General features: G+C 47.3%; 1 protein-coding gene across 1 annotated transcript; it reads left to right on the top strand.

Moving 5' to 3' along the window:
- Positions 1-582: 582 nt before the first annotated feature.
- On the top strand, positions 583-27,409 carry LOC147105818 (transmembrane protein 53-A). The gene is made up of 3 exons (XM_086010592.1): positions 583-601; positions 20,735-21,206; positions 25,108-27,409. The coding sequence occupies exons 2-3, from the start codon at positions 20,753-20,755 to the stop codon at positions 25,470-25,472; spliced, it is 819 nt and encodes a 272-aa protein (XP_085866718.1). The 5' UTR covers positions 583-601; positions 20,735-20,752; the 3' UTR covers positions 25,473-27,409.
- The last annotated feature ends 273 nt before the right edge of the window (positions 27,410-27,682 follow it).

The following is a 27,682-nucleotide window of genomic DNA, read 5'->3' as shown; positions in this document are numbered from 1 at the left end:
CAGCAAGGTGATGGTCAGAAGGCTGAAGATCATCTGCCTGCGCTGGCTCAGTGGTCAAATGGCTCTCAGTGTGCAGCTCAGCAACTCTTTGTAGCTCTCAAGGAAGTTGTGCTCCAAAAATGGCTGCTGCTTTTAAACCACACCAGTCCCCTTTAAATAACGCTCCTCCAGCCCGAGAGCAACTTGGTAAGGTCCAGGTAAGCTGTCACTATTAGCGCCAGGCGCTACGGAGGGGGGCGCCACTGAATTTCCGGTCCGGGGCGCCCAAAAGGCGTTGCACACTCAAATGATGTCATAATCAGCCTGCGCCCATGAGCGGGCGCTAAGATTTAGCGCCGGCGCTAAATGCATGCTCAATATGGAGCGAGGCGCTAGGCGCCTTGCGCCCGCCCGGAAATTGGCTAGCACCCCACTTCTCGGCCTCTTTAGGCATTAATCGGTGGCGCTAACAACCGAATTTCTCCCCCACTGTCTCTAAGTAAGTGTAAGGAATTTGTAGACGCTCCCTAGCCTGCCTGCTTTAGTCTCCACCCTTATTACGTTTAACCCAATCAAGCCCATCATGCTCTTCTTTCCAGAACTGCTTGCTGCCAAGTTGAGAGTAAGTGGCTACCGGTTAAATTCTTCTTATTACCAGCTGAACTCTTCTGTCCATCCTCACCCAGCTGCTCATCTCCCAACATCAAAGTGTCTCCTTCTCCCCTTACTGCCTTGACTTGGTTTTCAGTGAATGGACTGTGTCTCTGCCTTTTTCTGTCCCTGTACGTGTTTGTTTCTCTGTCTCACTGTCTGTGCGTCTCTCATTTTCTCTGTACATGTCTTTTCCTGTTTCCGTATCTGTCTTGCTGTGTCTGCGTTTCCGTATGTGTCTGTGTCTGCGTTTGTGTTTGTGTATGTCTGCGTTTGTTTATGTGTCTGCGTTTGTGTCTGTGTATGCGTTTGTGCGTGTGTATGCGTTTGTGTGTGTGTCTGTGTGTTTGTGTCTGCGTTTCCGTATGTGTCTGTGTTTGTGTCTGTGTGTGTGTGTGTGTGTGTGTGTTAGGATTGCCAACTCTGCTTGGAGTCATGCCGTGACGTTCTGACCATGTGGCATCTGACTACGCAACAATCAATCATGTAACATCTGCAAATGTTACTACATTTACCATATAAAGTTTGGGTCTCCTGCAGTTGAGTATTGTAGTGGTTTCAAGCCAGCCGTTGTTATTAGTGAAGTTCAGAGAACCAGAAGGTCACTAGCAGTCCTTGTTTTCAAATCCCTTCCTGGACTCGCCCCTCCCTATCTCTGAATCCTCCTCCAGCCCTACAACCCCCCGAGATCTCTGCGCTCCTCCAATTCTGGCCTCTTGCGCAGCCCCGATTTTAATCGCCCCACTATTGGTTGCCTAAGCCCTAACCTCTGGAAATCTCCCTCCCGAAACCATTCTGCCTCTCTCTCTCTCCTCCTTTAAGACACTCCTTAAAACCTACCTCTTTGACCAAGTTTTTGGTCACATCACCTTATGCGGCTCGGTATGAAATTGTTTTTGATAATTATCCTGTGAAGCGCCTTGGGACATTTTACTAGGTTAAAGGCGCTACATAAATGCAAGTTGTTGTTGTTAACTAATAGCATTAGTGGTAACACTCAGATTTCCCTCATAACCAACAGTAATAAAATAACTCGGCGATAGTCTATATGTAACAGGCAGTAATAAATGTATCGCCCGACATCCTACCTGTACCTAGTAATAATTCTATAATCCGCCAATATTCACCCTAATACCATAGCCAGAATCCTCCTGCATTGCACAGGATCCCCAGTCAATGCCACATTTACCAGCCCGATCTCTCTCCCGATCTCCTTGGACTCTGGTTTGGACTCCGGTTCCGCATGAAGGTGACAACTCTGAACTGGGAGCCTCAGTCACAGCCGGTCTGTACCTGGACTTCACACGTCAAGGCCAGGTGACACAGACCGACCTCAACCAAACCGAGATATCGCTATGGGCTCGGTGTTTGGGGCACATCGTCCTAAACTCAGCTCGGCACAAACATTTCTAAACCACTCCCTGGGCTCGGACTCAATGAAGGAGAGTTTTCATAGAATGATAGAAATTACAGCACAGGAGGAAGCCATTCGCCCCCCCCCCCACCCTGCCCCGTGCTGGTGCTCTCTCCTGTAACCCCATTCCCCCAGATTCTTTTATGTTCCTCCTTTTCAAATATTTATCCCATTCCCATTTTAAATGATGTTTTAGTCGCTGCCTCAATAACTAATTGTGGTGATGTATCCCATGGTCGATTAGCCCTCAGTTCAAGCACCTTCTTGAAACGTATAAAATTCTGACAGGGCTAGATAGGCTGGATGCAGGGAGGATGTTTCCCCTGGCTGGGGGGTCTAGAACGAGGGGTGACAGTCTCAGGATACGGGGTAGGACATTTAGGACTGAGATGAGGAGAAATTTCTTCACTCAAAGGGTGGTGAACCTGTGGAATTCTCTACCTCAGAAGGCTGTGGAGGCCAAGTCACTGAATATATTTAAGAAGATAGATAGATTTCTAGACACAAAAGGCATCAAGGGGTATGGGGAGAGAGCAGGAATATGGTATTGAGATAGAGGATCAGCCATGATCATATTGAATGGCGGAGCAGGCTCGAAGGGCCTACTCCTGCTCCTATTTTTCTATGTTTTCTAGGTTTCCTTCTCGGTCCTGCCAGTGAGAATCCTCGGGCTCCATCCCCATGTTCTCCATTCACCCATTAATGGAAGCAATCTTTCACTGTTTACCCACAATAAAGTCCCTGGGTTTCCCTCCCCCTTTCCTGGCTCTCAGCTTGACAGACAATCTTGGTCCCCATGACCACCCCATTCCCCAGCCTCCGCCCCCGCCCCCCAATCCAACGACCCTCAGTTTCCCTATCTTCCCCCCCCCCCCCGCACCCAAATTCCCAATCCACCGACCCCCCCCGACACCGGTTGCCCAGTTTCCTTCTCTCCCACTGACCCCCCCCCATCTCCAGTTTCCCTCTCACCGCCCGAGCCCCCATCTGCTATTCAGCAGTGACCCTCAATTCTGAGCCCCATCCCCTTCTCTCCGTCCCACCCGAGCCCCAATCCCCACCAACGTCCATTCAACAGTCTCCTTCTCTCCCCCTGACCCCCATCTCCAGTCTAACTCTCTTCCCCTGAGCCCCAATCCCCCATCTCTCCCCCGAGCCCCATTCCTCAGTCTCTGTCTCTCCCTGACCCTCCCTTCGACGTTTGAGTATTTCCGCGACCAGTGGGCGCCGCGGGGACTGGAGTGCATCATCAACTCGGGAAACCAAATTTTAATTTGATTTGTTAAGATTTAGTTGAATTTTTGTTTAGTTACAGTCCAATTCGGTTTTTTTTGGGTTCAAATAAAAAAGAGGACCCTTCCTTCGAGCCCCAACCCCCCTCGTTTCTCATTATTGCCGTCCTTTGCCATTGTCCATTATCCTAGGCCCGCCCTCGTCCATCCTGTCAATCAATTGCCCCCATGTGACTTATCTGGCCCAATCCCCCTTTCAGGAATCCACATGGGCAATTTAAATTAAGGGTAAAATTAGAATGCTGCAGGGCTGAAGGTTAATAATGTCTGCTATAAATTCGCAGCTGGGCCTTTCCGGCCCTCCCGGTTATCGGCAATATTTCCCAGGTTTTCTCCCATCTGGAATCTGTCTGGGGCGTACTGGGCACCAAGTTCTGCTTTTCTCCCGGGTTGCGAGCAGCAGTGTCCTAGGAGAGGACAACCCTCAATTCCGGAAGACTCCCGGGGTGGGGCAGCAATCCTGGGAGGGTTGGGAAGCCTATCTGAAACAGGCAGGTGCTTTGGGCGCCCAGCAGTAGGTCCCTTTCAAAATGGCGCCATTTTGTCTGGCGGCTCAGGCAGGACGGAGAGAGGGGGATGAGAGGGAGGGAGGCAGAGAAGAGGACTGAGGAATGGGGATGGGGGCTGGGAATTGAGGGTGACTGCTGATTGGGGGCTCAGGAGGTGAGAGGGAGACTGGAGATAGGGGGGGATCAGATGGGAGTTAAAGGGGCGGTAAGGCTACCGACCCCATTTTGAAGCCGTTGATGCCCCATTAACACCAGGCAAAATGAGTTAAAATCGACCCCAGTGAGGGAAAATTATATGTTGGAGCCACACGGTTTCAGAAGTCATGCTGTACCTCCTAACTATGCTGACACAAATGATCAGCCTCGTGGCTCTGCTCTGCACCGCCTCCAGCGCTTGACTTTGTCTCTCCTGTTTCTTGGTGACCAGAACAGGACGCAGTGTTCGCGGGGCAGTCTCACCAGAGCCCTGTACAGTTTGATCTTTATCTCCCCTGGCTTATATTCTATTATTTTGCTTGTGTAGTTCAACGTCTTATTGGCTTTGTTGATTGGTGCTCTCCATTGGTTGGACATGTTTACCGTCGAGTCTATTCAGACTCCTGGATCTCTTTCACAATCATCCTTCTCTATTTCAACAGCATTCATGGCGCACGTGTTTTGTCTATTCTAACTCCCAATGTGTAGAACTTTACACTTGTCTGCATTAAATTTCCTCTGCCGTTGTTCTGCCCACTTATTTACCTTGTCCAACTCATTCTGTAATTTGTGAGCTGCCGTTTCCGATTCCACTCCCCACCTAGTTTGGTAGCATCTGTAAATTGGACTATTTTGTGTTGAGTTTCTGAATCTAGGTTGTTCGTGTAAATTGGAAACAATCGTGGTCCCAGCCCTGAGCCCTGAGACTCTCCACTCAGGACTACCCACCGCATTCCCCCCCCCCCCCCCCCGACTTCTACATAACTCCTCAAATGATCACTTGTTTCCTACCCTTAAACCAGTTTCTTAACCATTCCCAGGCCTTAACCCGAATCTTGCCATGTCTCCCTGTTCCTGTCTGTGTGTGTGTGTCTCTCTCTCTCATTGTTTACTGTATCTCTGCGTGAGTCACTGCTTGTTGCATCTGTGTGAGTCTCTCACTGGTTGCTCTGTATCTGTGTGAGCCTCTCACTGGTTGCTCTGTATCTGTGTGAGTCTCTCACTGGTTGCTCTGTATCTGTGTGAGTCTCTCACTGGTTGCTCTGTATCTGTGTGAGTCTCTCACTGGTTGCTCTGTATCTGTGTGTCTCTCACTGGTTGCTCTGTATCTGTGTGTCTCTCTCACTGGTTGCTCTGTATCTGTGTGTCTCTCTCACTGGTTGCTCTGTATCTGTGTGAGTCTCTCACTGGTTGCTCTGTATCTGTGTGAGTCTCTCACTGGTTGCTCTGTATCTGGGTGTGTGTGTCTCTCTCACTGGTTGCTCTGTATCTGTGTGTCTCTCTCACTGGTTGCTCTGTATCTGTGTCTCTCTCACTGGTTGCTCTGTATCTGTGTGTCTCTCTCACTGGTTGCTCTGTATCTGTGTGTTTCTCTCACTGGTTGCTCTGTATCTGTGTCTCTCTCACTGGTTGCTCTGTATCTGTGTGTCTCTCTCACTGGTTGCTCTGTATCTGTGTCTCTCTCACTGGTTGCTCTGTATCTGTATCTGTGTGAGTCTCTCACTGGTTGCTCTGTATCTGTGTGTCCCTCTCACTGGTTACTCTGTATCTGTGTCTCTCTCACTGGTTGCTCTGTATCTGTAGCTGTGTGAGTCTCTCACTGGTTGCTCTGTATCTGTGTGTCTCTCTCACTGGTTGCTCTGTATCTGTGTGTCTCTCACTGGTTGCTCTGTATCTGTGTGAGTCTCTCACTGGTTGCTCTGTATCTGTGTCTCTCTCACTGGTTGCTCTGTATCTGTGTGTCTCTCTCACTGGTTGCTCTGTATCTGTGTCTCTCTCACTGGTTGCTCTGTATCTGTATCTGTGTGAGTCTCTCACTGGTTGCTCTGTATCTGTGTGTCTCTCTCACTGGTTGCTCTGTATCTGTGTGAGTCTCTCACTGGTTGCTCTGTATCTGTGTGTCTCTCACTGGTGCTCTGTATCTGTGTGTCTCTCTCACTGGTTGCTCTGTATCTGTGTGTCTCTCACTGGTTGCTCTGTATCTGTGTCTCTCTCACTGGTTGCTCTGTATCTGTGTCTCTCTCACTGGTTGCTCTGTATCTGTGTGTCTCTCACTGGTTGCTCTGTATCTGTGTGTCTCTCACTGGTTGCTCTGTATCTGTGTGTCTCTCACTGGTTGCTCTGTATCTGTGTGTGTGTGTCTCTCTCACTGGTTGCTGTTTTATTCTTTCTCCAGCGTTCACCTTTTTGTTTCTATCCTCTAAAACAGCAGTGCCACCAAGATTACCAGAATTAATGGTCTTCAGAAAGATCAAAAGATGAAGACATGGACACAGCAGATAGGTCATGGGCTGTACCATCTGGTTCTCATTGTGCAGTCAGCCATGAAGTGTAGTTCTAGTGATGCACTTAAGTCAGAAAAGCCATGTTTACAGGGGCCCATTTTGCTTTCAGATGAGACGTTAAACCGAGGCCCCGTTTGCCCTCTCTGGTGGATGTAAAAGATCCCATCGCACTATTCCGTAGAAGAGCAGGAGAGTTCTCCCAGTGTCTGGCCAATATTTATCTCTCAACCAACAACAACTTGCAATTATATAGTGCCTTTAGCCTAGTGAAATGTCCCAAGGTGCTCCACAGGAGCATAATCAGACAAAATGTGATACCGAGCCAAAGAAAGGGACATTAGGACAGGTGACCAAGTGCTTGGTCAGAGTTAGGTTTAAAAGAAGAAAGAGAAGCAGAGAGGTTTAGGGAGAGAATTCCAGAGTTCAATCAACACTAAAGCAGCTTAATTGGTCATTTTACATAGAATTACATAGAATATACGGCACAGAAACAGGCCATTCGGCCCAACCAGTCCATGCTCCATTCGAGCCTCCTCCCGTCTTTTCTCATCTAAATCTATCAGCATAACCTTCTATTCCCTTCTCCTTCATGTGCTTATCTAGCCTCCCCTTAAATGCATCTATACTATTTGCTTCAACCACGCCCTGTGGGAGCGAGTTCCACATTCTCACCATTCTTTGGATAAAGAAGTTTCTTCTGAATTCCCTTTTTGATTTCCTGGTATTGATGGCCTCTAGTTATGCTCTTCCCCACAGGTGGAAACATTCTCTCTGTATCCACTCTATCAAAACCTTTCATGATTTTAAAGACCTCGATTAGGTCACCCCTCAGCCTTCTCTTTTCAAGAGAAAAGCGACCCAGCCTGTTCATCCTTTCCTGATAGGTATAACCTTGCAGTTCTGGTATCATCCTTGTAAATCTTTTTTGCACCTTCTCCAGTGCCTCTATATCCTTTTTATAATATGACGACCGGAACTGCACGCGGTACTCTTAAGTTTATCTCGCTGCTGTTTGTGGGATCTTGCTGTGTGCAAATTGGCTGCCGCGTTTCCTACATTGCAACAGTGACTACACTTCAGAAAGTACTTCATTGGCTGTAAAGCAATTTGGGACTTCCTGAGGTCATGAAAGGTGCTACAGTATATAAATGCAAGGTCTTTCTTTACTTTTACCACAACAAGTCAGTACCTGCAGGAGAGGAGTGCAGTAAGCTGAGCGGGAGGGGATATAATCTCACAAAATATTTGTTCCAATCCAAAACTTGAGTACGACCTGTGCAGATTGTCCAGTTTGCAACAGGAAATACATTTTCTTTTTGTTCGACTTTGCCCGAACAGCCAATAATATGAAACTGTTTGTTACTAAAATATTCAGCAGGATGAACAGGTTGACAGACCATTAGCAGGAGGTGAGCACCAAATCGGATTGCCAGCACTGCTAAAACTGGTCTGCCGAGGGCTTGGTGCCAGTCAGTGGCATCGACCCATGACGGTGACCTGTTACCACGTTAGCTGGGATAATACGCACCAGCGTTATGCTGCTGGATTAAGGTGGTTGGGCATTCTGTCACCGTGCTCTGCCTGGTTTATTGCTCGGGCTTGGAATCCTGATAATCCCCTGACAGGAGGCTGATTTTAATACTTTTTGACCTGCCAAGATATTCATCCAAAATAAAAACTGAAAATGCTGGAAATACCCAGCAGTTCAGGCAGCATCTGTGTGTGTACCCATAGCAACCCCATTAGCAGATGCTGATAGGAGCAGATCATGTGATGCTCTTGCACCTTGAAAGAAAGACTTGCATTTATATAGTGCCTTTCACAACCTCAGGATAGAAACATAGAAACATAGAAGATAGGAGCAGGAGTAGGCCATTCGGCCCTTCGAGCCTGCTCCGCCATTCAATGTGATCATGGCTGATCATCCAATTCAGTACCCTGTCCCTGCCTTTTCCCCATATCCCTTGATCCCTTTAGCCTCAAGAAATATATCCAACTCTTTCTTGAATGTATTTAATGAACTGGCCTCCACCGCCCTCTGTGGCAGAGAATTCCACAGGTTCACCACTCTCTGGGTGAAGAAATTCCTCCTCATTTCAGTCCTAAATGGCTTACCCCTTATCCTTAGACTATGACCCCTGGTTCTGGACTCCCCGGCCATCAGAAACATCCTTCCTGCATCTAGTCTGTCCAGACCTGACAGAATTTTATAGGTTTCGATGAGATCCCCTCTCAATCTTCTAAACTCCAGTGAGTATAAGCCCAATCGACACAATCTCTCCTCGTATGTCATTCCTGCCATCCCAGGTATCAGCCTGGTGAATCTTCGCTGCACTCCCTCCATGGCAAGAACGTTCTTCCTCAGGTAAGGTGACCAAAACTGCACACAATACTCAAGGTGCGGTCTCACCAAGGCCCTGTACAACTGTAGCAAGACATCCTTGTTCCTGTACTCGAACCCTCTTGCTACGAAGGCCAACATACCATTTGCCTTCTTAACCGCCTGCTGCACCTGCATGCTTACCTTCAGGATGTCCCAAAGCGTTTTACAGCCAATTAAGTACTTTTGAAGTGTAGTCACCGTCGCAATGTAAGAAACGCGGCAGCCAAGTTCCCACAAACAGCAAGGAGATAAATGAGCAGATATTCTGCTTAGTGATGTTGGTTGAGGCATAAATATTGGCCAGGGCACCGGGGAGATCTCCCCTTCCCTTTCTTCAAAATCGTGCCTTGGGATCTTTTACGTCCACCTGAGAGGACAGATGGGGCTTTGGTTTAACACCTCATCCAGAAGATGGCCCCTCCGACAGTGCGGCACTCCCTCAGCGCTGCACTGGGCATGTCAGCCTGGATTTTGGGCTCAAGTCGCTGGAGTGGGGCTTGAACCCACGACCTTCTGACTCAGAGACGAGAGTGCTGCCCACTGAGCCACGGCTGACACCATGTGTCAAAAATGCAGTAGGCTATCGAAATAAAACTACCAAGCCCCTTCGGAGGTCCTGACGTTCTGAAAGGCGCTATAAAAAGGCAAATTCCTGATTGATTGTAAGGGCCCAGATCCTCACAAAAAGAAGTGAGACTCAGGCTCCTGGTGTGATTTAAGTGAGAGTCAACTTCCGATCTTGAATGACCTTCCTGGGGAGTGCTCCTCCCGCCCCCCCCCCCCAACCCCCACAGAGATTAAGCGAACCAACAGTGGGGAGGAGGACCCGTGCCCAGTCTGGCCAAGTACATCACGCTGCACTCATTACCGATGAGCATCAACGACACCTTGCATTTATATAGCACCTTTAACATAGTAAAATGTCCCAAGGCGCTTCACAGGAACGTTACCAAACAAAATTTGACAACAAGCCACATAAGGAGATATTGCCAAAAGCTTGGTCAACGAGGTAGGTTTTAAGGAGCGTCTTAAAGGAGGAGAGAGAGGCGGAGAGGTCAGGGAGGGAATTTCAGAAATTAGGGCCTAGGCAGCTAAAGGCATGGCCGCCAATGGTGAACCATTAAAATTGTGGATGCGCAAGAGGCCTGAATAGGAGAAGCACAGAGATCTTGGAGAGTTGTAGGCAATGTTCCATGGAATTTTTGGGGGGGCCGCCCAGCCCCTTTAACAGGCTGTGCGGCCCATTCAAAATTTTGTGCCTGCATGTTTTTTTTTCACAATTTTAAAGCCAGCTCACGGGCTGCGCGGGACCTCCAGAGCGCTGCGCAGCCACTCCACTTAAAGGGGACATGGGTTGTGGGGCTGGAGGAGGTTCCCGAGATCGGGAGGGGGCGAGGCCATAGAGGCATTTGAAAACAAGGATGAGAATTTTAAAATCACGGCCTTGCGGATCAGCAGCCAATGTAGGTCAGCGATCACGGAGCGATCTGTTAAATAAGGCCATCTGCCCAGAGCAGTGGGTGATGGGGTCGAGGAATGATTGGTTTTATCCCTCCTTCTGAAACATCTCGATGAATATATTGTGCAAATAGAAGTTGATGCTCTTGTTGTCAGGGCTGCAAACACAAGGGACCAGTTCAATTGATTAGATTATATCATCTGATTCTTGGTTATTGGAGGAACACTCATCGCTTTCTGTGTGTGGGTGAAGACAAGGCAGCCCATTGATCTCCAATCTTTTCCCTGACTCATGCTGAGATTCAGTCCCCCCCCCCATCTCACCAAACCCACCACCCCCCCCCCCCGCCCCACCCTCCCTCCCCACCCCTGCTGGCCCAGGAGCTCTGACGCTAACACAGTCATAAGTTGAGCTACCTCAACACAGACCAGAGATTAAACCTGGGACCGCCCGGCATCGGAACTTCCCCTTTTAAGTTAGCTGAAGCAAGCCGCTCTGGCAACAATCGGAAGCATTGCAAATCTGGGCTGTTGCTCAATTCACTTCCCTTCAGGCAGTGATGCAGATTTTTACAGAAGCAGGAAGTACTTGTTTGGAAGTTCTATAAACAAAAACAAATGTGGAACTGAGCTGTGGGAACAGAACCTGAAAACTGCCACAGAAGAACATAAGAAATAGGAGCAGGAGTAGGCCATTCAGCCCCTCGAGCCTGCTCCACCATTCAATAAGGTCATGGCTGATCTTCTACCTCATCTCCACTTTCCTGCACTATCCCCATATCCCTTGATTCACTTAATATTCAAATATCTATCGATCTCTGACTTGAATATACTCAACGACTGAGCCTCCACAGCCCTCTGGGGTAGAGAATTCCAAAGATTCACCACCCTCTGAGTGAAGAAATTTCTCCTCATCTCAGTCCAAAATGGCCGACCCCTTATTCTGAAACTGTGACCCCTGGTTCTAGACTCCCCAGCCAGGGGAAACATCTACCCTGTCAAGCCCTGTAAGAATTTTGTATGTTTCAATGAGATCACCTCTCACTCTTCTAAACTCTAGAGAATATAGGCCTAGTCTACTCAATCTCTCCTCATAGGACAATCCCCCCATCCCAGGAACCAGTCTGGTGAACCTTCGTTGCACTCCCTCTATGACAAGTATATCCTTCCTTAGGTAAGGAGACCAAAACTGCACACAATACTCCAGGTGTGGTCTCACCAGGGCCCTATATAATTGCAGTAAGACATCTTTACTCTTATACTCAAATCCTCTTGTAATAAAGGCCAACATACCATTTGCTTTCCTAATTGCTTGCTGTACCTGCATGTTAACTTTCAGTGATTCATGTACAAGGACACCCAGGTCCCTCTGAACACCAACATTTCCCAATCTCTCTCCATTTTAAAAAATACTCTGCTTTTCTATTTTTCCTACCAAAGTGGATAACTTCACATTTCTCCACATTATATTCCATGTGCCATGTTCTTGCCCACTCACCTAGCCTGTCTATATCCCCTTGAAGCCTCTTTGCATCTTCCTCACAACTTACATTCCCACCCAGCTTTGTATCATCAGCAAACTTGGATATATTACATTTGGTCCACTCATCCAAATCATTGATATAGATTGTGAATAGCTGAGGCCCAAGCACTGATCCTTGCGGTACCCCACTAGTTACAGCCTGCCAAACCGAAAATGACCCGTTTATTCCTACTCTCTGTTTTCTGTCCATTAGCCAATCCTCAATCCATCACCACATCCACTGGTTCTCCCTTATTTATTCTGCTAGCTACAACCTCAATAAACTCCAACAGATTTGTCAAACACGATTTCCCTTTCATAAATCCATGTTGACTCTGCCCAATCCTATTATTATTTTCTAAGTGCTCTGTTACTATGTCCTTAATAATAGATTCTAGCATTTTCCCTATTACTGATGTCAGGCTAACTGGTCTGTAGTTCCCCGTTTTCTCTCTCCCTCCTTTCTTAAATAGTGGGGTTACATTTGTTACCTTCCAATCCACCGTTCTAGAATCTATGGAATTTTGGAAAATGACAACCAATGCATCCACTATCTCTATAGCCACCTCTTTTAAAACCGTAGGATGTAGGCCATCAGGTCCATGGGATTTATCAGCTATCAGTCCCATTAATTTCTCCAGTACTTTTTTTTTACTAATACTAATTTCTTTCAGTTCCTCATCCTCGCTAGACCCTTGGTTCTCCACTATTTCCTGGAAGGGTTTTGCATCTTCTTCTGTGAAGACAGACACAAAGGCTGTAATTTTGCCAGCGCTCAGAGGGCAGGTTTGGAGGTGGGTCTGCTGTCAAAATAGCAACGATTGACAGCGGGTAGGAAACCCACTGTCAACACGCCTCCACGCGAGTCTGCCAGGTGTCGGGTCTGTCAGAGGTGAACTGACCTGAAACCAAGCAGCGGGGGATAAAATTGAGCTAATTAAATGGCTTGTTAAGAGCCAATTTAATACTACAGGTAGACTATCCTTTATCCGAACTTCCGAAAACCGAAAACCTCTAAAAACCGAAAGTTTTTTCGTTCAGCGTAAGTCGTGTGCACGACGCCGACCCCCCCGCCAACGCCGACCCCCGCCGACCCCGACCCCCCCGCCGACCCCCACCCCCGACAAATTTCCCAGTCTTATAAAATACCTTCTGAAATCCGAAATTTTCCGAAAACCGAAACACGGCTGGTCCCGAGGTTTTCGGATAAAGGATAGTCTACCTGTATTTTGAGGCTTCCTTCCAATTTTATGTTCTCCCCCACGGGTTACCCGCTGCTCGGGGAACACGCCAGCTCAACCTGGCGTGATTTGAGTCTGCTCTGATGTTTCTGATAAGCTCACAGCTGCAGAAGTGGTGTAAAGGATGCCATGAATTCGTCCTCCACACTATTACTGCAAATTCGGTTTGCCCAGTCTATATGTAGATTAAAGTCCCCCATGGTTACTGGATAACCCTTGTTACATGCGCCTCTAATTTCCTGATTTATACTCGGCCCTACATTACAACTACTGTTTGGGGGCCTATAAACAACTCCCACCAATGTTTTCTGCCCCTTGCTGTTTCTTAACTCCACCCAAACTGATTCTACTTCTTGATTTTCAGAGCTAAGATCCTTTCTCTCTACTGTCTTTATCCCATCCTTTATCAGGGCTACCCCTCCTCCTTTTCCATTTTGCCTATCTCTTCTAAAAGTTAAGTAACCTGGAATATTTAGTTCCCAACCTTGGCCACTTTGCAACCACGTCTCCGTTATGGTTATTAGATCAAACCTGTTAATTTCTATCTGCGCAATTAATTCATCTATTTTGTTGTGAATGCTTTGCGCATTCAGATATAGTGCCTTTAGCTTTGACTTATTTCTACTTTTCCCTGATGTCACCTTAGTCACTGATGCCCTATTACCTTTGTTACTCTCTCTGTCCCTTCCTGACCCACTCTGCTTATTTTTACCCAAAACTCTACTCTGCTCTAGAGCCTTGACATTTCTCTCACTGCTTTTAAATTTACTCTTTCCTGAATCCTCCCACCCCACTTCATTAGTTTAAAGCCCTATCTACTGTCCCAGTTATTCGGTTTGCTAGGACACTGGTCCCAGCCCAGTTTAAGTGGAGCCTGTCTCAATGGAACAGTTCCCTCTTTCCTCAGTACTGGTGCTAGTGCCCCATGAACTGAAAGCCCTTCCTCCCACACCACTCTTTGAGCCACGCATTTAAACCTCTAATCTGCTTGTCCCTATGCCAATTTGCGCGTGGCACAGGTAACAATCCAGAAATGATTACCTTTGAGGTTCTGCTTTTTAATTTGGATCCTAGCTCCTCAAACTCCCTCAGCAGAACCTCATTCCTAGTTCTACCTATGTTGTTGGTTCCTACGTGGACCACGACAACTGGATCCTCCCCCTCCCACTCCAAGTTCTTCTCCAGCCACGAGGAGATGTCTTTAACCCTGGCACCGGGCAGGCAACACAACCTTCCGAACTCTCAGTCGCAGCTGCAGAGAACAGTATCTATCCCCCTGACTATACTGTCCCCTACCACAACTACATTCCCTCTCACTCCCCCCACTTGAATGGTCTCCTGCACCATGGTGCCATGGTCAGCTTGCTCATCCATCCTGCAAGCCTTTCCCTTCCTCCTCACAGGCAGCAAGAACCTCATACCTGTTGGACAAGGGCAAAGGCTGATGCTCCTCCAGCATTGCACCTGGGATCCCCTTATCTGCCTGTCACACCCTCCTGTCCCTGACCACTCACCAGACCTGTATCACCAACTAACCTAAGGGGTGTGACTGCCTCCTAGATCAAAGTGTCCAGGTAACTCTCCCCATCCCTAAGGCCCCGCAATGTCTGCACCTCAGACTCCAGCTCCAAAGCTCTGAGCTGAAGTTCCTACAGATGCAGGAACTTACTGCAAACGTGGTTGTCCAGGATCGCAATGATCTCCACAAACTCCAACATGCTGCAGTTGCGGCACACCACCTGCACTGCCATCCCTATATGACCTTGTTTTATTTAATTAAATTTAATTAAATTTTTAATTACTGGGATCCAGGTGAACTTGGTATAGAGGAGGAGGGGATGATATTTGGTGACTATGAACAAAGGGAAGAGAAGACTGAGGGGTGACCTGAAAGAGGTCTTCAAGATTGTATCTTCACTGTAGAGGATACAAGTCACATCCCAGAAATAGCTGTAAATCAGGAAATGGAAGGGAGGGAGGAACTCAAGAAAATTATAATCACCAGGGAAGTGGTACTGAGCAAATTGTTGGAGCTGTGGGCTGACAAGTCCCTGGGTCCTGATGGACTTCATCCTAGGGTCTTAAAAGAAGTGGCTAGTGAAATCGTTGATGCGTTGGTTTTAATTTTCCAAAATTCCCTAGATTCGGGTAAGGTTCCATTAGATTGGAAAATAGTGAATGTAACTCCTTTATTCAAAAAGGGAGGGAGACAGAAAGCAGGAAACTACAGGCTAGTTAGCTTAACATCTGTTCTAGGGAAGATGTTAGAAGCTATTAAAAACATTATAGCAGGGCACTTAGAAAAGTTCAAAGTAATCAGGCAGAGTCAACATGGTTTTGTGAAAGGGAAATCATGTTTAACCAATTTATTGGAGTTCTTTGAGGATGTAACATGTGCTGTGGATAAAGGGGAACCGGTGGATGTACTGTACTTAGATTTCCAGAAGACATTTGATAAGGTGCCACATCAAAGGTTATTGCGGAAAATAAAAGCTCATGGGGTAGGGGGTAATATATTGGCATGGATAGAAGATTGGCTAGCTAACGGGAAACAGAGGGTAGGCATAAGTGGGTCATTTTCTGATTGGCAAGATGTAACGAGTGGTGTGCCACAGGGATCAGTGCTGGGGCCTCAACTTTTTACTATTTATATAAATGACTTGGATGAAGGGACCGAAGGTATGGTTGCTAAATTTGCTGATGACACAAAGATAGGTAGGAAAGTAAATTGTGAAGAGGACATAAGGAGGCTACAAAGGGATATAGATAGGTTAAGTGAGTGGGCAAAGATCTGGCAAATGGAGTATAATGTGGTAAAATGTGAAGTTGTCCATTTTGGCAGGAAGAATAAAAAAGAAGCATATTATCTAAATGGTGAGAGATTGCAGAGCTCTGAGATGCAGAGGGATCTGGGTGTCCTAGTGCATGAATCGCAAAAGGTTACTATGCAGGTAGAGCAAGTAATTAGGAAAGCTAATAGAATGTTATTGTTTATTGTGAGGGGAATTGAATACAAAAGTAGGGAGGTTATGCTTCAGTTATACAGGGCATTGGTGAGACCACATCTGGAGTACTGTGTACAGTATTGGTCGCCTTATTTAAGGAAGGATGTAAATGCGCTGGAAGCAGTTCAGAGAAGGTTTACTAGACTAATACCTGGAATGGGCGGGTTGTCTTATGAGGAAAGGTTGGACAGGCTAGGCTTGTACCCGCTGGAGTTTAGAAGAGTAAAAGGTGACTTGATTGAAACATATAAGATCCTGAGGGGTCTTGACAGGGCGGATGCGGAGAGGATGTTTGCTCTTGTGGGAGAATCTAGAACTAGGGGTCACTGTTTAAAAATAAGGGGTCGCCCATTTAAGACAGAGATGAGGAGAAATTTTTTCTCACAGAGGGTCATGAGTCTTTGGAACTCTCTTCCTCAGAAGGCGGTGGAAGCAGAGTCTTTGAATATTTTTAAGGCAGAGGTAGATAGATTCTTGGTAAGCAAGGGGGTGAAAAGTTATCGGGGGTAGGCGGGAATGTGGAGTAATCAGATCAGCCATGATCTTATTGAATGGCGGAGTAGGCTCGAAGGGCCGAGTGGCCTACTCCTGCTCCTAATTTGAATGTTCGTATGTTATGTATGTACGTATGAAAGAGTCTGAGAGGGCAGGCGTAGAGAAGATATTGCCACTTGCAGGCGAGACCAGAACTAGGGGCCATAAATATAAGATAGTCAGTAATAAATCCAGTAGGGAATTCAGGAGAAACTTAATTATCCAGAGAGTGGTTAGAGTGTGGAACCCACTACCGCAGGGAGTAGTTAGAATCATAGAATGGTTACAGCACAGAAGGAGGCCATTCGGCCCATCGAGCCCGTGCCGGCTCTCTGCAAGAGCACTTCAGCTAATCCCACTCCCCCGCCCTTTCCCTGTAGCCCTGTAAATTTTTTCCCCTCGGGTACTTATCCAGTTCCCTTTTGAAAGCCACGATTGAGTCTGCCTCCACCACCCTTTCAGGCAGTGAATTCCAGATCATAACCACTTGCTGCATAAAAAAGTTTTTCCTCATGTAGCCTTTGGTTGAGGCGAATAGCATAGATGCATTCAAGGGGAAGCTATATAAGCACATAAGAGAGAAAGGAATAGAAAGATATGTTGATGAGGTTAGATGAAGAGGGGTGGGAGGAGGCTTGTGTGGACCATAAACACCAGCATGGACCAGTTGGACTGAATGGCCTGTTTCTGTGCTGTAAATACTTTGTAATTTGGAAAGTGTGCAATCAAGATATAGAAAGGACTATATATAGCTGTTAGGGAAAGGAGAGTAATACAAATGTGACTAAAAGGTTTGCCGATAGGTTGGAGATGTTGCAAGGTGATATGTGTTATGGAACGTCTTGAGATCAAGGAAGGAGAATCAGATTTTGAATGCTGCAAGGATGATAGGACTGACTCTGGGCAATTAGACTTACTGTATTAACAGCCAGTGAACGTACAACAGATCTGCCCATGGTAGGTTGGAGGGTACACTCGTTCATAAGGCAAGGGATGTTCTACTAGTGATGCACAATGTACTACTATACTATTGAGGTGGGGCTGCATGCATGCAGGCCTATCCCTTTAAGGCCACAAGGTTTAATTGCTATTAATAGGGACATCCTCTGGGTCAATTTGAGGGCAATCGCTGCCTTTCATTCTCCAATTCTGGCCTCTTGCACATCCCTGATTTTAATCGCTCCACCATTGGTGGTCGTGCTTTCAGCTGCCAAGGCCCTAAGCTCTGGAATTCAATTCAATTCAATTCAATTCAAATCGCTTTATTGGCATGATAAGGTACATCTTATGTTGCCAAAGCATCAAAATACATTTATGGTTGAACACATAAACGCAGTTCTATTCATACAGTGTATAAACAGGTATATCCCTGAGTGTATAAATATACATTCGCATTATTTATATATACTCTTTTCTTAGTTTACTGGTTGTCCCTCTGTTCATGGCAAGCTGTAACCAGTGTTACACAGCTTCTCTCCTCCCCCAGTAGGTATGGGAGTTTTTGGTTGTCATTCAGATTTCTGAATTCAGGGCATATTTGTGAGAATTTTTGGTAGAAATTCTCCCTGATGCCCTGATATTTTCCACAGGCTGTGAGGAAGTGCATCTCTGTCTCCACTACTCCCTGACTGCAGTGAGAGCATATCCTGTCCTCTCTTGGCAGCCTGCTCCGCCTCTCTTTCTTCCTTTAAGGCACTCCTTAAAACCTACCTCTTTGACCAAGCTTTTGGTCACCTGTCCTGATATCTCCTTATGTGGCTCGGTGTCAAATTTTGTTTGATAATCGCTCCTGTGAAGCGCCTTGGGACATTTTACTACATTAAAGGTGCTATAAAAATGCAAGTTATGGTTGTTCTTTTTGTATACCTTCGGTTGTGATTGGACAATTGTGATATTTTATACGGAGTGTGACGTCTGAAGTGTGACACATAAAACGTGATGGACATGTCTTAAAACATTTATGTACTAATGGATCTCCTGTGTTGTTGCTCATTATGAGGCAGAGGTTACAGAGTTTTATAGCAACAGGAGTACCAGGCCATGTAGAGCACAATGTATTATCAGGGCCATTAGTTTATGGTGACTGAATAAGTAAATTCCATCTTTATTGCATGGTATTCTGGGACTTTTACTGGTGTTTCTGGGGGTCAGTTTCTGAAACTCTGTCCATTATTACGTGAAAACTTCCATGGATTTATAAAGGTTTAGCATAACTTCCTTATTGTAAAGTGCTCTGAGACATCTTCCTGCAGGTGAGGAGTGTTGTTTAAATACAACGGTGTTGCTATCATGAAGGCTTTCAGTTCATTTTCATCACCAGGAGTGACAGCATCAGAAATTGTGTAAAGATCCCACCCCTTCCCTTCCCTCATCCTCCCCCTCCCTTCCTCCCCTCCCTTCCCTTCCTCCCCTCCCTTCCTCCCCTCCCCTCCTCCCCTCCCCTTCCCTCATCCTACCCCCCTCCTCCCCGCACCTTCCCTTCCCTCATCCTACTCCTCCCCTCCCTGTCCCTTCCCTCATCCTCCCCCTCCCTCATCCTCCCCCTCCCCTCCCCTCACCTCCCCTCATCCTCCCCTCCCCTCATCCTCCCCTCCCCTCCCATCCTCCCCTCCCCTTCCCTCCCCTCCCCTCATCCTGCCCCTCCCCTCTTCCCCCTCCCTTTCCCTCATCCTGCCCCTCCCCTCCTCTTCCCTCATCCTGCCCTTCCCTCATCCTGTCCCTCCCCTTCCCTCATCCTGTCCCTCCCTGCCCCTCCCCTCCCATCCCTTTCCCTCATCCTCCCCCTCCCCTCCCCTCATCCTCCCCCTCCCCTCCCCTTCCCTCATCCTCCCCCTCCCCTTTCCTCATCCTGCCCTCCCCTCCCCGCCCCGCCTCTCCTCTCCCCTCGCCACCCCTCCTCTCCTCTCCCCTCTCCCCTCGCCACCCCTCCCCTCCCCACCCCTCCCATCCCCTCCCCTCCCCACCCCTCCCCTCGCCACCCCTCCCCTCGCCACCCCTCGCCACCCCTCCCCTCCCCTCGCCACCCCTCCTCTCCCCTTCCCTGCCGACTCTTTTTAATTTGGGAGAGTGCCAGCCTTCAGATGACAACCCCCTTCAAGGAACGCAGCTATGCTCTAAATTGGGAGACAATTTTAATAAAACAAAAAAAAACTGCTTAGGGATTGTGTTTAAATTGTATGGCTTAAATCCCCAAATTAAGCCTTATTTTAGGCATTGAATGGAGTGTAATTTAATCACAGTTCCTTTTGGTTCTGAGGAGACCCTGGTCAAATTACACATCAATAACAAGAGCCATACTGACGTTGCGCGATCTGGGGACTGTGGTCGAATCATTAGTTGGCTGCTAAATTTAGGGACCGTGGTCGAATCATTAGTTGGTGACTTCACAATGGTGCTGTGTAGGATATCACAGGTACTAAGGGCGGCACTGGCCTAAAGGCTGTAACACAGCAGTCAATGAAGACCGCACTTGGCACAAGTGATTAAATGGACAGAGCGGAGGGTGGTGAGTGAATCCCACTGAGCAGTTCTACTGTGTAAAGGCCAGTGTTGTCACCTTGTTAAGTGCCAGCTTGGTTCAGTGGGCAGCACTCTCACCTCTGAGTCAGAATGTTGTGGGTTCAAGCCCCACTCCAGAGACTTGAGCACAAAATCTAGGCTGACACTCCCAGTGCAGATGATCAGGTCATTATCACATTGACGTTTGTGGGAGCTTGCTGTGCGCAAATTGGCTACCGCGCTTCCTACATTACGACAGTGACTACACTTCAAAAAGTACTTCATTGGCTGCAAAGCACTCTGGGACGTCCTGAGGACATGAAAGGCGCTATATAAATGCAAATTCTTTTTTTCTAGAATCAGAAGAGCTGAGGGTAGGTACTGGGATATCGGCCTGGCATGGGTTACAGAGGCAGGGGAGAAAGTTGTAAATGAGGATTTTAGAGAGATTGTGAATGCAATCCTGGTATTTTTAGGTGGCGAATCTTGGAATTTTAGTGTCTGTTAAAATGGTTGGGATCCCGGGAGCTGAGATCCTTGGCATTTTAAGCCCGAATGAATACCCTGCTGTCTGTCACACAATGTGTGTAGGTTCAGGTATAAAAATTTGGCCACTTGGGTGATGGAGCAGAGGGGCGGCTGGTTATCTTTGGAATCGCACTGCGGTGAGTCAGAGCATTCAGGAGAGGCTCAGAGGGAACAATGTGTGTGTGCGACTATGTTAATGTTGCTTTTATTTTTTCTCTCGACCCCCGCTCCCCCCACCAGCTGGCTGATTTGGTCACCATGTCTGAATCTGCTCCTCAGGACATAACGATGAACAGGCTCTCCAACACCATCACGTTCTACCGAAACGGCACTGAAACCCTCACCGACGCTCCGAGGCCGCTCCTCCTCCTCCTCCCCTGGTTCGGAGCCAAGCCCCACTCTGTGGAGAGGTACCGGCAGATTTACTACCCATACGGCTTCGACATCCTGACCGTGGAAAGCAGCATCCTGCACTTCTTGTGGCCGCAGTACGGCCTTTCCTATGCCTCGGAGGTGTTGGACGTGCTCCACAGCGAGCCTTTCTCCTCCCGGCCCCTCGTCATTCACGCTTTCTCCATCGGAGGCTTCCTGTTTGCCCAAATGATTGTGAGCACGCTGAGCGACATGTCTCCTTACTCGGGCCTCAAGGCGAGGATTACGGCCCAGGTCTTCGACAGCCTGGTGATAGGAAATTTGGACCTAATGGCGAAAGGTGAGGCACCCTTGTCATTTCCCCCAAAAATCATAGCAGGGTGGGGGGGGGGGGTCGAGTTTCTGCTAGTTATGTCAGCGCAATCCAGGCGGACAGTGCCGAACTAGTGGAAAGAAATCGGGGAAATTTTAAATGTAAGTGAGTTACGCCCAGAATCGCGTGCGCTCGTGCTTTATTCCGTGAACTTTTACGCTGGCTTAAGATTCAATTTGCCTGGATCAGGCCCCGCCCACAAAACTGACCCCACCCCCAGGTCGACATTGTGAGATTCCGCCGACTGCATTGGTTTGGGAAGGCTCTTCAAATTGCGCTCGATTTCCTCGGTGCACAGGCACTAGTCGGCATATCTTTTCATATCAAAAAAATATTTAATTTACTAAGAAACTGACTAGTGTACACCAATGAAACTATTAAATAGTTTGGTGTAGTTTTTTTAAGTCATTTTCAGTGATTTTAAATCAGGTTACTCACAGGTGAAGGACTGGACAACCTTATTAAAAATGCATATTTTTATTGATAAACCGATTTTCAGCTGTATTAATAAAACTGCACCACTCTTAAATACATCAAGCAATGCTTTTTAATGGAAAGAGAAAAAGAAACTATTGCATCGCTCAGTTGCGCTGGTTCATGACAGATTTTACAGTTTGCGATTACTTGAGCTGTGATCTAACCGGCATAAATAATTTCAAGCGCATTTTAGCTGCAATTTCCCAATTGTGCCCAAAGTGGTAACTCTCCCCCAACATCTCCGTCCTCTCCCCCAACAGCTCCGTCCTCTCCCCCAACAGCTCCGTCCTCTCCCCCAACATCTCCGTCCTCTCCCCCAACATCTCCGTCCTCTCCCCCAACATCTCCGTCCTCTCCCCCAACATCTCCGTCCTCTCCCCCAACATCTCCGTCCTCTCCCCCAACAGCTCCGTCCTCTCCCCCAACATCTCCGTCCTCTCCTACAGACGCCAAATCTCATGGCTGTAAATTTCCACAAGCATTAATCACCCTCCCTCACCCCCACCGCCCGACTATTTGACCATCAGAGAAAGGGGGCATCTCCGCCAAGTCCACTCCTCTCCTCACCCGACATACCCACTGCCTGAATCCAGCCATTAAGAACAGGCAAAGAAAAAAAGACTTGCATTAATATAGCGCTTTTCACGAGCTCGGGACGCCCCAAAGTGCTTTACAATGAAGTGTCGTCACTGTTGTAATGTAGGAATGTGGCAACCAATTTGCCCACAGCAAGCTCACACAAACAGCAAAATGAGATTGACCAGATAATCTGTTTTTTATTGATGTTGGTTGAGGGATAAATATTGGCCAGGACATTGGGAGAATTCCCCTTGCTCTTCTTTGAATAGTGCTGTGGGATCTTGTACGTCCACCTGAGAAGGACTAGAACCCATGATCTTCTGACTTAGAGGAAAGATAAAGAAAGGGGCACAAAATTAAGGAGTGAATCCATTAATGAGGAGTTGTATCTCCTTTGCCACGATCACTTCGAAACATCTCGACTCACGTCACATGATGAATTAGCCTTGAAGTGTAGTGACTCTTGATATATTGGACAATGTGGCACTCACGTCCTCCTCAGTTGCAGCTCAAGCCTCTGGAGTGAGGCTTGAACCCACAACCTTCTGACCCAGCGGCAAAAGTGCTACCCACTGAGCCACAGCTGACACTTGGCTGAGAGATGAGAGGACAGCTGGAGTCCACAAATCAATACCACAGCTTGAGTCAGTACCAGTTGCAGATTAACACACGGACCGAGGGGGCCAGTGCACAGGAGCACCTGCCGAATATGGCGGCCCCAGTAAAACGTACTATAACTATAACCGTTCAGGGGTGATGTCAGGAAGCACTTCTTCACAGGAGGGGTAGTGGAAATCTAAAACTCTCTCCTCCAAAAAGCTATTGAGGCTGGGGGGGTCAATTGAAAATTCCAAAACTGTGATTGATAGATTTTTGTTAGGCAAGGGTATTAAGGGTTAGGGGAGTAAGGTGGATAAATGGACAGTCTTGAGGGCTGAATGGCCTACTCCTGTTCCTATGTTCCTATTAAGCAGAAAAACTACATACAGCCAGTGGATCAAAATAGTCTAGCATTTAAAAATACTGTCAGAAGGGGGCAAGACAGAGTTGGCAGATTTGTTACGATATAAATTCTGAATGATCCTGGTGCCCAGGCCTCCAAGAATTCTTAATCCGATTCTGGCCAGCACCTTCAGTGGAAAGAGTTGGCAGGAGAGAAAATTAAAGAGAAAAAAAAATCCACATTGAGGAATCTATCTTACATATAATGTACAGCACAGGCCATTCGACCCAACTGGTCCATGCTGGCAGATATGCTCCACACAAGCCTCCTCCCACCTGACGTCACCTCACCCTATCAGCATAACTTTCTATTCCTTTCTCCCTCATGTACTTATCTAGCTTCCCCTTAAATACATCTATACTATTCGCCTCAACCACTCCTTGTGGTAGCGAGTTCCACATTCTCACCACTCCCTGGGTAAAGAGGCTTCTCCTGAATTCCCGATTGGTGACTATTTTATATTTATGACCCCGAGTTCTGGTCTTGCCCCACAAGTGCAAACTTCTAGAAACAAAGAAGATAGGAGCAGGAGTAGGCCATTCAGCCCCTCGAGCCTGCTCCGCCATTCAATGCGATCATGGCTGATCATCCAAATTCAGTACCCGGTCCCTGCTTTCTCCCCATATCCCTTGATCCCTTTAGCCTTAAGAAATATATCCAACTCCTTCTTGAATATATTTAATGAACTGGCCTCCACCGCCTTCTGTGGTAGAGAATTCCACAGGTTCACCACTCTCTGGGTGAAGAAATTCCTCCTCATTTCTGTCCTAAATGGCCTACCCCTTATCCTTAGACTGTGACCCCTGGTTCTGGACTCCCCAACCATCGGGAACATCCTTCCAGCATCTAGTCTGTCCAGTCCTGTTAGAATTTTATAAGTTTCAATGAGATCCCCTCTCATTCTTCTAAACTCCAGCGAGTACAAGCCCAATCGACCCAATCTCTTCTCATACGTCATTCCTGCCATCCCAGGTATCAGCCTGGTGAATCTTCGCTGAACTCCTTCCATGGCAAGAACATCCTTCCTCAGATAAGGTGACCAAAACTGCACACAATACTCAAGATATGGTCTCGCCAAGGCCCTGTATAACTGCAGCAAGACATCCTTGTTCCTGTACTCAAACCCTCTCGCTACGAAGGCCAACATGCCATTTGCCTTCTTAACTGCCTGCTGCACCTGCATGCTTACCTTCAGCGACTGGTGCACAAGGACACCCAAGTCTCGTTGCACTTCCCCTTCTCGCAATCTATTGCCATTCAGATAATAATCTGCCTTCCTGTTTTTGCCACCAAAGTGGATAACCTCACATTTATCCACATTATATTGCATCTGCCATGCTTTTGCCCAATCACCCAACCTGTCCAAATCACCCTGGAGTTTCTCGGCATCCTCCTCACAGCACACACGCCCACCCAGCTTTGTGTCGTCTGCAAATTTGGAGATATTACATCTAGTTCCCTTGTCTAGATCATTAATATATATATTGTGAATAGCTGGGGCCCAAGGACCGATCCCTGCGGTACCCCACTAGTCACTGCCTGCCACTCGGAAAAAGACCTGTTTATTCCAACACTTTGCTTTCTGTCTGCCAACCAGTTCTCTATCCAAGTCAATACCTTGCCCCCAATCCCATGTGCCTTAACTTTACATGCTAATCTCTTATGCGGGACCTTATCGAAAGCCTTCTGAAAGTCCAAATACACCACATCCACTGGTTCTCCCTTATCTATTTTACCAGTTACATCCTCAAAAGTTCGATACATACGATGAGTGCAATTCTAATATATATATTTGTTAATATATTCCAGGTGTTTCACAGATGTTGGTTCCCCCCTTCTTCCAGTCATTTTTCAGAAGGGCCATACTTTTCTACTTCTGGCTTTTGAGTGGTTACACGGTCAACCATTACCAAACCGCCATTGAGACATTCTGGGAAGACCCGTGCCACACCCCCATTCTGATATTCTACAGCGAGAACGACCCCCTGTGTGACTGCACGGAAGTGGAGTCTCTGCTGCGCGGTTGGCGGAGGAAGAGCATCCCCGTATTTTGGAAAAGTTGGAAGATATCCCGTCACGCCGGGCACCTGCGGCAGCATCCTGAGGAATACCAAAGCAATCTGCAGCGCTTTCTGCAGTCCCTCGGGGAGCTCCGTTTACCATCCAGATTATGAAGGACGGCAAAAGGACCAGTCTGAACCGGGCTGCTGCCGATCTGAGCAACATTAGCTGGTTCTGCTTTGACCCCCTCACGCGCCCTGTCAGATTCCCAATCGGAAACTTCTATGAGCTAGTTGGTGAAATTAATAAAATGCTGCATATTGTTTACACCCAGGTGGGTGTTTTTGTTGGGTGGGAGATTTTCTTTTAAAACTTTGTATCAAGCCCAGCAAAAAGTGTGAATTTCTGGTTTTGTTTACATACAATACTAAAGTGGCTCCCCTTCATGAATGAATTAACAGCAGACATTCCTTTAATGTGAAAGAATTGGTTTGATACCACTGAAAAGATTCTTATGTGATCGGCACAGACCTGCGAGACCTTCCAGGATATAGTTGTTTATTTTCTATTATTATGTATGTATGGGTTTTTATTTTTGAGGGTGTCTGTACATCCCTACCTTAAAGCATTTAACAGTGTTGCACCGAGCACAGAAACAATCAAAAGCTCAAACCTGAAGCTCTGTGTGAGGCTTTAAGGTAGAGATGTACAGACACTCTCAAATTATTTTAAATTATTTGAATTGTATAACGTGAAGGAAAAAAAAGGTCACTTAATGAGAAACAAATATTTGAGCAGAAGAGGATGAAAACAGTCTGAATTTGCTATTAACCTTGTTGACGGAAAGTTGGAGAGAATTCTTAACTTTTGAAGGGCAATTGGCCCATTTCTGATTGTCATGTTGGATGTATATATTTATATATTAGTCAGTCTCCGATGGCCTTGATCACACTCAGTTGGGGAAGTGTCTTTAGCTTTTAGGAAAGGTCATCGACCTGAAACATTAGCTCTGTTTCTCTCTCCACAGATGCTGCCTGACCTGCTGAGTAGTTCCAACATTTGCTGTCTCTTAGCTGTGTTTGTCCTAACAGGCTGAGAGTGGTTACGGTGTCATCTCTGGAGAAAACAAGAATAACAGGCATACGATAGCGAAATACTGCGGATGCTGGAAATCCAAAATAACAACAGAAAACGCTGGAAAAACTCAGCAGGCCAGGCAACATCCATGGAGAGAGAAACAAAGTCAACGTTTCAGGTCGAAGACCCTTTGTCAGGACTGAGAAAAAAAGCAGGAAATGAAACAGAATGAGAAGCAAGTTTGGGGGCTGGGAAATGGGGAAGGGGATGAAAGAACAAAAGGGAAGTTCTGTGAGGTGAAGAGACATTAAGAGATATTCAAGGCGAGACGAGATGGTAATAGGACAGGTAAAGAGACAAAGGATGGCTCTGGATGAAGTGTGAAATGCGCTGGCAGAGTGAGAGACAGCTGCCATGTGGGAGAGAGAAAAAAAAGGAAAAGGCACAAACCAAAGGTGTGGATAAAAAATATATAAAAATATGATAGGGGCCGAGGTTATGATCTGAAATTGTTGAACTCGATATTGAGTCCAGAAGGCTGCAAAGAATAACGGGCATTCTTGTAATTTATTTTAAAGAGGTAACAGCACCATCTATGGAGGAAGGTGGAATAGCAGCCTTCAATGTTCCCATGACAGCATAACCTGTTGATATCAATGCACCAAGTGTTAAAGTCAAAGAGTTAACTTGCATTTATATAGCACCTTCCAAAATCTCAGGACAGCTAATGAAGTACTTTTCAAGTGTAGTCAAAGTGTGCCAATTTTCACACAACAAAGATCCTACAAGCAGCAATGAGATAAATGGCCAAATAATCTTTTTAGTGATGTTGGTTGTGGGATAAATATTGTCCAGGACACCGGGGAGAACTCCCCTGCTCTTAATCGGCAGCGGGTGGAGGCGGAGCTGAGCGGCAGAGCGACTACAAGAGGCCCCAGAGGCTCAGGTAGGCCCCAGTGCGGCATCGGCAGCGGGTGGAGGCGGAGCTGAGCGGCAGAGCGACTACAAGAGGCCCCAGAGGCTCAGGTAGGCCCCAGTGCGGCATCGGCAGCGGGTGGAGGCGGAGCTGAGCGGCAGAGCGACTACAAGAGGCCCCAGAGGCTCAGGTAGGCCCCAGTGCGGCATCGGCAGCGGGTGGAGGCGGAGCTGAGCGGCAGAGCGACTACAAGAGGCCCCAGAGGCTCAGGTAGGCCCCAGTGCGGCATCGGCAGCGGGTGGAGGCGGAGCTGAGCGGCAGAGCGACTACAAGAGGCCCCAGAGGCTCAGGTAGGCCCCAGTGCGGCATCGGCAGCGGGTGGAGGCGGAG

The sequence above is a fragment of the Somniosus microcephalus genome, chromosome 17 (genome assembly GCF_052327205.1).
Source record: "Somniosus microcephalus isolate GS21.2 chromosome 17, FLI_Smic_1.0, whole genome shotgun sequence".
NCBI lineage: Eukaryota > Metazoa > Chordata > Chondrichthyes > Squaliformes > Somniosidae > Somniosus > Somniosus microcephalus.
This window is presented reverse-complemented; position numbering and strand designations above follow the sequence as displayed.